The sequence below is a fragment of the Esox lucius genome, chromosome 10 (genome assembly GCF_011004845.1).
Source record: "Esox lucius isolate fEsoLuc1 chromosome 10, fEsoLuc1.pri, whole genome shotgun sequence".
Taxonomy (NCBI): Eukaryota; Metazoa; Chordata; class Actinopteri; order Esociformes; family Esocidae; genus Esox; species Esox lucius.
The window spans coordinates 8,628,232-8,637,819 of record NC_047578.1 but is presented as its reverse complement, the minus strand read 5'-3'; the positions used below and the strand labels follow the sequence as shown (position 1 = coordinate 8,637,819).

General features: G+C 41.1%; 1 protein-coding gene across 2 annotated transcripts; it reads right to left on the bottom strand.

Annotated features, from left to right (window-relative positions):
* Nucleotides 1-3,188: 3,188 nt before the first annotated feature.
* srd5a1 (steroid-5-alpha-reductase, alpha polypeptide 1 (3-oxo-5 alpha-steroid delta 4-dehydrogenase alpha 1)) lies at nt 3,189-9,026 on the bottom strand. Of its 2 annotated transcripts, XM_010873229.4 has the most exons (5): nt 8,565-9,021; nt 8,060-8,226; nt 7,684-7,785; nt 4,012-4,162; nt 3,189-3,923 (listed from the first exon to the last, which is right to left on the bottom strand). In XM_010873229.4, the coding sequence occupies exons 1-5, from the start codon at nt 8,873-8,875 to the stop codon at nt 3,857-3,859; spliced, it is 798 nt and encodes a 265-aa protein (XP_010871531.1). In that variant the 5' UTR covers nt 8,876-9,021; the 3' UTR covers nt 3,189-3,856. The 2 variants fall into 2 exon arrangements, with proteins under 2 accessions (XP_010871531.1, XP_034150497.1); XM_034294606.1 differs by lacking the exon at nt 3,189-3,923 and having other exon boundaries at nt 4,087-4,162; nt 7,613-7,785; nt 8,565-9,026.
* Between the last annotated feature and the right edge of the window lie 562 nt (nt 9,027-9,588).

Sequence of the window (9,588 nt, the reverse complement as noted above, 5' to 3'; positions counted from 1 at the left end):
CCATTCGTATGATGGGTGTGGTGGGGGGGGGGGGGGGGGGGAGAGACCTTGTTGCCGCATGTCTAGGCATGTCAGCAAAAACAACAGGTAGCTATTGCAAAAGATGTCAGTGTACCTTTCAGATTATAAAAGGTCTAGGTGTGTTTAATTCACATGAATCAATTAATCCTGTTGGATAACTACCTGACCCCAACCGGCTCCAACAGGTGAAGCTGGGAAGGTGCCTCTCGGAGGTATTCCCTCAACAAGGATGCAACTCCACTCTACACCAACAACTGTACCTCCAACAACACATCTGTCAAACCACTCCAGTTTCCTATGACCCCGCTCTGGGTGACCTCATCACTGGCAGTAACCGGCTCAGGTATCATGGAGAGGTCAACCGGCGGTTGGCCAGGTGCAGTCGAAATAAACCTGGAACTTAAAACACAAAAGAAATCCAGAAATTATAGCTGACTTCAGGAAATGGGCTCATCTCCACTGACCTAATTTGGTAGGACAACGTCCCAGAGGTCATCAAGGAGGCACACCAGCTCATTTAATACTTGCGGCAGAAATTCTGATTTACACATTAACTGCAGTCCTCACATCCTACATTACTGTCTGGTTTGGGTCTCCCTCTGCAAAATTAAACTGCAATTTGGACACTTCGATATTTGAGCCAAATTCCAACCACACTCACTGATTAATGTCACCCAATTTAATAAGTCACATACAAAAATGTAACTTTAAAACCCTTTATGCAATTAATATACACAGAAATGCAATTTCCTTATGCAGAAAAAGTTAGTACACCCCTACCTTTACAATCACCTAAAATTAGTATCAGGTGCACCAAAACAAGTAGCCTGGCTCACAACGGACTTACAGACCTTCTGGAATAAGCATCTGGAAAGAGTGTTTTAGATGTTGTTGGCAACAGGCATTGATAATGAAGGTGATGCACACCACTGTTTGAATATCCCAGTTTCAAATTGAATGAATCATGGTCTATGTTTTACTATAGAACTGCCCCATAAAAACAAACCCCTGATTATTTCGAAAACCTTTGGTGTATGATGAGGAAGCTTTTCTGAGCTAATATTGCGGTTTGCAATGGGCTCTTCTCCAGACCAGTGAGTCACAGCTCTCCATGCTCTGTCAGGAACACAGGTTGCATCAGCCAGATTACAAAACAGGTGAAAATTATTAGAGAATCATTAGAGACAAACCTGGTATGGTTAGGCTTTCTCGTACCTACATGATGATCATACCAAGATCAGGCCTATCAGAGGAACTCAGAAAAAAGATTATTGATGCCCATGAGTCTGGGAGGGATTACAAAGCCCTTTCCATGCAATCTGAAGTACATTATTCCACTGTCCGACAGATCATCTAAAAATGGAGAAAATTCCAGACCACTGGCAATCTATATAGGAGTGGTTGTCCCACCAAATTCAGCCAAAGACCTGACAGAATGATTCTCACGGAAGTCAAAGAACCCAACGGTAACAAGATATCTATAGGCCTCTCATGCAACAAACGACACTAAAAGGTGTCAGTCAACTGTCAGGAGACTGCACAAACTTATACAGCCTATACATAAGTAGCAAGAAGTCTCTGCTCTCAAAAAAGAACAGCAAGAGATGACTGACGTTTGCCAGGCAACACCTGGGCAAAGACCAAAACTACTGGACCAATGTGCTCTAGACAGGTAAGTGAAAGGTGGAGTAGTTTGGCAAAAACAAAACACTGCCTTTGAACAAATGAACCTCATACCAAATGTAAAGCATGGATGTTGTGGCATTCTGGTTTGGGTCTGCTTTGCTGTCTCAGGGCCTGGCCAACTTGCCATCATTGAGTCTACCGTGAATTCCATATTGTACCAGATATTGTACCAATTCTCAAGGAGAATGTCAAAAAAGCTGAACCAAACATGGACGTTGTAAACGGACAATGATCCAAAACACACAAGCAAAGCTACAACAAAATGGTTCAAAAAATATAAGTTATGGAATGGTCAAAGACCAGATCTCAATCCTACTGTAATGCTGTGGATTTCTGGTTAATAAATTATTGCAAAGTATAATCTTTCAATGTTATTAGTTCAAATTTTTTTTTTTTATCTGTCAATGAAATACTAGACGCTGTGTCAAATGTAAAGAAAAACCGAAAGAAATGAGGAGCAAAAAATTGAAACCCTCAGACAACATTTAAAATGTTGAAATGTAACTGTTCTTGAAAAATATATGCTCACTTTGAATTTGACACCAGCAACACATTTCAAAAAAGCTGTGACAGGAGTAACAAAAGAAAAAAAAAAATTCAAAAACATATTTTTAAAAGTTTGATCCGCATGCCCTTACGCCCCCCCCCCCACCCCCCTCCCTGATCACAGACAAGGTGTCGAATTGTGATTGTTACCCAGTCTTCGTGTGTCTGTAATGCTGTGCATTAGAGATGGTGTTAAACGATCCATTGTCCTCATTTCAGGCATGAGGAGGCTATTGAACGCCAGTGTTGGACTCTCAGGTCTTCACAGTAATGTTATTCCCAGACGTCAACAGCCCCCGTACTGCCAAGGTGTTACAGAAGAAAAAGAGCCGTGTTTCAAATGATAGATTCATCGCTCAAGGGCTGTGACTCATGAAGTTCAAACACACATAAAAACCAACGATGAGGAATTCCCCCTGAAGAACAGCCTACATCAGCCGTAATCCATGAAGTATGGCCAGAAAATAACAACTTACTCATTTTTTTTAATCAGGGAATGACATTAAAACTCAGGAAAGGGTTATTGCAAGTACATCGTTACATAATAAATCCAATAAATCATTATTCTTGAATCATACTTCACTCATCATCATTAGATTCTTCTTTTCAGAGGACCAAAAAGCCTCATCCATATCCAGAGCGGTACTTTAACTTGGTCCGTAGTAATAGTTTCGGTAGTCATTCTCATTCCGGGACAAGTGTTGATGGTGGTGGCCTGATCTCATGACTGACACTGCAACATCAGCTGTTTATCCGGGTCCTTCACATGTCCTGATAGTGACCAATAACAACTACCCTGTAGAGCAGAGGTCTCAAACTGGTTCCACGGAGGGCCGAGTGTCTGCAGGTTTTCGCTCTCACCTTGTATTTAACCGACTACTTCGGTCACTAATTGGTTCGTTTCTACCCCCACCTGGTTGTTTAGGTCTGAACTGGGAACCAATTTAAAGGAAAACCCAAAAACCTGCAGACACATGGCCCTCCGTGGAACCGGTTTGAGACCTCTGCTGTAGAAGATACCATCCAGCAAGCTACAGAGTGAGTGGTGGCGGTCTACTCCAATCAGCCACCACTATCATCCTTCCCTCTTTCGGAAAATTCAGTTTAAGGTGCTAGCACTCTAGACGCCAAACAGCTTTGTTTAACATGGTTGGGTGTAAAACTGGCCGAAACAGTCAGGATGAAATGCCTTTACTGTTAACTGTTGAGGTATGTGTTTTCAGTCCAGAAACCTGTTACCATATGTTGGTACAATATGTCAAATATCCACATGAAACAGAGAGATCAGGTTGCAACTAAAACCATGTCAATAACACTATCTCCCGCCACAATTGGACGAAATGGAAGTTAAATAAAATAAATAGCTTTTTCTTGGCATTGCCTTCATGAGAGTACTTTATATAAAATCATTACAATGGGGTTGTAGTTTAGAGCTCTTATTTTCCTAGTGAATAGCATTGTCAGTACTCATTTAGTGTTCATGCTCTGAGTGTTCTCCTGAAGAAAAAAAACAAACAAGCAGCAACAACTAACCTAAATAGAGTCTAACATAAGGTCACAGTTCATTGGGTTGAGCTGTTGTTCAGCCCATCACAGTGCTTCATTATAATATGAATGGTACCAACGCCTTCCTGGACTTGGGGTAGTCTTCAAATTTCTGAAGGTACCACCTATAGAGAGAGACAGGAGGACTTTATTACATGTGTTAAAAGATATAGTTCACCTCAAACCGTGTGTGTGTGTGTGTTTTTTTCCTACCTGTGGTGAGCAAAAGCCCTGCTGGCGAGGACACTGAGGGTGAAGATGAAGAACGACACGCCCTGGACAGACTGACCTGCCAGGGCAAACCCTGCCCACTCCGTTATCTCCCCAAAGAAGTTAGCTCCAGACACATACTCAAAAAGACCACCTACACAGGGGACGTCCAAGTTAGTCAGGGTGGACCACGTTACATCCGAACACTGCAGCACCAATGTGACTAAAAAGGTTCTGAGCCGGTGTCTTGTGAGATGTCTAACCTGTTCAAAATAAGATTAAACTGAACTAAGGCACTAAATACAGAGTATTTAATGACTGTTAATGGAAGAATTTATGGCTGCAACACTCAAAGTAATAGTACTATGCCTCAGTTTAAAAAATAGCATGGCACTTTCATGCTTCATTTCTTTCTGTAGATTTTACTATCTGTTAAAATATTTCTTTAGCTCCAGATCCTTAATGTAAGTAAATAATTTCAAAGCCATTATTACAAAAGGAACAGAAATATTACAGTCACATATACCCGACTCAGACTGGTTTCTGGCGAAATGTAGCATAATAACTCCATTCTCTCCACCTCTCTGGCTTCTGAATCACCTCGAATTCAACCAATGGTTGACCTCATTTTTAACTGTTGAGGTCATAGAGGAATATATGCCGCAGCATAAACAATAAACTTCATAAACACGGCCCTAAAGTCCGTAGATGGCTGCTGTATTCCCTCTCTGCTGAACATGTATGGCCACTGCCTGCCTCCACCAATCCTTCCCTCTAAAATGCGAATTTTTTTCAGGAATTCCAGGAGCCCCTGCCTCTTAATAAGAAGTGACTTGATCTCCATTCTTCTACTTACACCAAACTTCATATTTATGAGGCTTTTCTATGCACTGTTTTCACACTATAAATCAAAAGTTTACCTCAGTGGTTAATCCGCAAATTGCCCTTCTGGTTAATAGGTCATTATATATTGGCTATGATGGGGACACCAAGCTGGGTGCACTTTTTTTGTTTTTGCCCTTGCACTCACACACCTGATTCAAATGTTACCCAACCACTCACACACCTGATTCAAATATTACCCAACCACTCATACACTTGATTCAAATATTACCCAACCACTCATATACTTGATTGACGTAATCAACCTACCATCAATTATTTCATTTGAATAAGGTGCGTGAGTGCTAGGGCAAAAACGTGCACCCCTTGGTGTCCCCAGGACCAGGTTTGGGAAACACTGCCATAACACTAATTGTTAATTTGTATGTCATGATATACAGTACCCTCGAGAAAGTACTCAAACCACTTTCTCCACATTTTGTTGTGCCATAGACTGATAAAATAACTGATTGAAAAATATTTGCTATCAATTTATACTCATTACCCCATAATGTTAGGGTGACCAGATGTCACGTATTTCACGGCACAGTCACGTATTTCAGTCTGTTTTCAGGTGTCCCAACCTGTTTTGTCCCGTATTTCCACTTGGTCCTGTTTTTTGATTGGTCCGACCTACTGCCCATTTGAATTTAACAGGTTATCATGATACCCCTGTCAGTCTTAAAGTTCCTTATTTTACAGTCTAACTACGATCAAATTAAATGTTTGTCCTCACAAGCTGCCAAGCCCAAGCACATGTGCGTGCGAAATCCCAAATCACTGTCACAACAATTTGGTTTGAGTACCTGTGGAAAATTCAACTGATGATTGCACATGATTTAAAAAGGAACACAGCCGTCTCTATCAGGTCCCACACCTCACAGGGTATGTCATATCAGAAACCAAGCCACAGTGAAGATGGTTGTGGGATGGTTGTTGGAGCGTCATGCTATGGCGATACTTATCATCGGGGCAGGGACAAGGTGAACTGGTCAGGATTGAGGACAGGATAAACAGAGCAAAATACGGAGAGGTCCTTGAAGAAAACCTGATCTAGAGAACATAGAACCTCAGACTCGGAAGAAGATTCATAATTCAGCTCAACTACCAGAAGCATACGCAGAAAGGCCAAAGCTGGAATGGGTTCAGGAAGTCTGCGAATGTCCTTGAGTGGCCCAGCCAAAGCCCAGACTCAAACCTGATTGAACGTCTGTGAGACCTGAAGATGACCTGAAGATGCTCTCCATCAAAATCTGACAGAGTTTGAGAGGATTTGGAAGGAAGAACGGGAGAAACTTCCCAAACCCAGTTGTGCAAAGCTCGGAGAGACACACCCAAGAAGACTCAATGCTGTGATTGCTGCCAATAGCTCTTCTGCAAAGTATTGAACAAAGGGTCTCAACACATTTGTACATAAGATAATTAAGTTATATTTTCAATAAATCAGCACACATCTCGAAACGTGTATTTGCATTTGTCATCATCGCTGACAGCATGTAGACTGAGACGCTGAAGAAAAATCTATTATGAATTCAGTCTATAACAGAACAAAATGTGGAGAATGTGAAGGGGTTTGAATACTCTCCAAAGCCAGTGTACACTCTACAAAAACAATACATTTGAAAAATAATGAACATGCTGTATGTTATGCAAAGCCAACATTGGGTCCACTCAGCTCTGTGAGCTTTAGTTGTATAGACCCAATGACAGTCAAGACCTGATCTAAACACAACTGACAAGGGTGAATTCTGGACCCGGGTCGGGTCTTATGAGTTCAGGTTCTAGCGGACCCATGAAGACATCTTTAGTGTTGCAAAGAAGACTTGTAAAATCCTTGGAAGGTAGAGGCTCGAGAGGGATTTCCACAATGTTATTCTATTCTGAAAATATAGTATTGAAAATAGGCCCCTAGTGTGCTGTTATGTTGAAGATAGCACAAATGCACGATTATTGTCAGATGTTTTTATACTGCCTTTCGAGACGTGGATATTTTTACAGCACACTGTCCAACAAGATCATGGCATCTGGGCAGGGGGAAGCCCGTTTCTCTTTCTCTGCTTTCCCCTCCTGCTCCCCTCCCCTCCCCTCCAGAGCTGTGTCTGTGACTCACACACACAGGAAAGAGCATGCAGTGATTCAAGATCAGTCGCTGCAGGGCTTGAACCTGTGACCCAGCTGTCATAGGGCAATTCTTTGCCCATTTAGGTGCCTATTAGGTATAATCTATGTTGTAGTTTTTATTTTATTTTATTATTATTGCATTTTTGCGATTCACAGGACCAGTTCAGGTTAACTGTCTCTTTTTTTTTGTTTGATTAACAGGTTAACTGACTTGGTTAAAGACAGAACCACACAATTTTAACCTTGCCCGGATTTTAACCTTGTCGTGTTGGAGATTTAACCTAACAACCTTTAATGTACGGGTCAGATGCTTCTAAAACCTGGACCTTGAAGCTAGTTCCAATCCATTTTTTCTATTGCAATCCTCTAATCAGAGACTAATTTATATCTTGGACACCAGGTGTGTGCAATTAATGAGGAGGTAGAACAGAAAACCAGCTGGCTCCGGACATATTTAAATACCACTGCACTAAGATATCTGCCTAATCTACTCATACACAATCAAAATGTACATGAATATTCTGTGTTTTGCCTCTTTCAGTCAAAGCTTAACAATGTCCATGAGGTTTTTTGAATAAAGAAAATAATTCTGGATGCCTACTTTACAAGTCATGTCACGGGCCGAGGTTTTAATTGGCCAGAACCGGCAGGTAACAATGGCAGGCATCTCACCTTGCGGTATCCTGTAACCAGTCTCTCCTGACTTCCTTAGATTCCTCAGGATGTGGTCTGAGTGAATGTTCACCAACCAACCCACCAACCAGAGCAACGAGCCTGGAAATAAACCAATGGAAAAGCTGGTTTCAAAATGACAACGGAAAGACTACCAATGACGTGAAAATAAGGGAAGGTTTGCGGTTTTTTTGTGTGTGTGTTTTTTTTTTAAATACAGCATGTCATGGGAAGGTTTGCTTTGTTTTTTTAAAACAGCGCGACATGGCATAACTTCAGGGGTAACACATAAATGCACAAAACATTAAAAAGAGAGGGGAAAAAAATGAAATTTGTGGATGAGTGGTAAATTGGATTAAGAGAGACCCTATGCAACCTGTGATGAAGTACGGGCTGGTGACCCAATCCGCAGGGTAGTCCGCGTAGTGGCTCAGGTATCTGACCTGCATGTAGCCATTATAGACGCAGAATACAAAGGCCAGGGCAAACGATGCAAATGGTGTAGATTTCCCTCCACGAATTAAAAATGGATAGATAAGAGATCTAGAAGGGAAAAAATAGTAGTTGGGACTGCATTTCAGTTTAATCTTTTTTTTTTACATAGCTTATCACCAGGAGGTGGATGAGAATAATCATATAGGCTTTACTTGCACGTACACTTGCATGGTGGTGGTCATTAATTTGAAACGTGTTTAGAAACAACCAACCACACACCCAGGTAGTATTTGTCATAGAAAAAAATACGTACAACTAGACTAAGGTCAACAAAGCAATAGGTCGTGTCACATTAAACCAGGCGAACGACGACAGCTCTATCAAAGTGAATGTTACTGTGACAGCATGCAACACTGAAGTGTGCATAACAGCGACACCGGGTTTACCTTTGAGTATAGTGACAGAAGTAGATAGCCAGCAGTAATCGATTGGGAAGATGGGTTGTTTTCGAAGCAGATGTACCCAACACAAGACATAGTGGCACCAGAAATGCAGGTAATTCCTGAACGAACCAGGCGAATTTGACGTTAACGGGAAATCCATATCTGCTTGTTGCGTACCTGCCATAAGGGACGTTTTCAAAGAGTAAAGTTATGAATGTACAAGCAGCCATTAAAATCATGAGGTATGCCATACAATCCAAAACATGTAACTCGTCTCCTACGGAAGCGAAAAGCTTCGAAAGAATAACGTCCATTTTGATTACAAACGCTGCAAATGGGTCTTAATTCAAAACAATGTACTGTAACAAAACGTTTCGAGAGGTAATTGCCATCAATAACAAACGTGTACAGTATGTCACTGGCACCGCCTCTGACACTTCAGAAACGTGACAATTTAGCATTCTGCCAGCAGCACTGACGATGACGTTCTTCTGGGGATAAAAAGATTCTTCAAAATAAACGTCCTAATGCCTATTCATCGCAATGTGTATAATTATATAGTACCGACAGTAAATTATAACTAAAGGCAATTTTATGTTATTTTTAAGTGAATGCAAAGAGTAGGGTATGTAGAATATAAACGATATCTTTAAAATGAAATGCATTGCAACGTATTGGAAATAATGCATTTTATGCCTTCCTGCTGACATAATGTCCTGCTGCTAGAAGAACGGTAATCTACAATTTCGGTGGTCTGCCCAGCTCCATCGTCCAATCAAAAGGACAAATAGAGAAGCCTGATTTCAAATAAACTAAATCAGCCAATAGAACATGTATACACTGTTATACCATACATTCCTCATAGGCGCTGTAGAGGTGTGGTCAAGAGAAACCATTTTAAAAGTACAATAATTGAATTACATCTATCGGCGTTTTTGTCCTAAATGTGTTTCCTGAGTCACTGATTGTTTCGTGATCAGGCATTCTTACAAAAGCATATGTTGATACACCAATCATTAGTGACCTA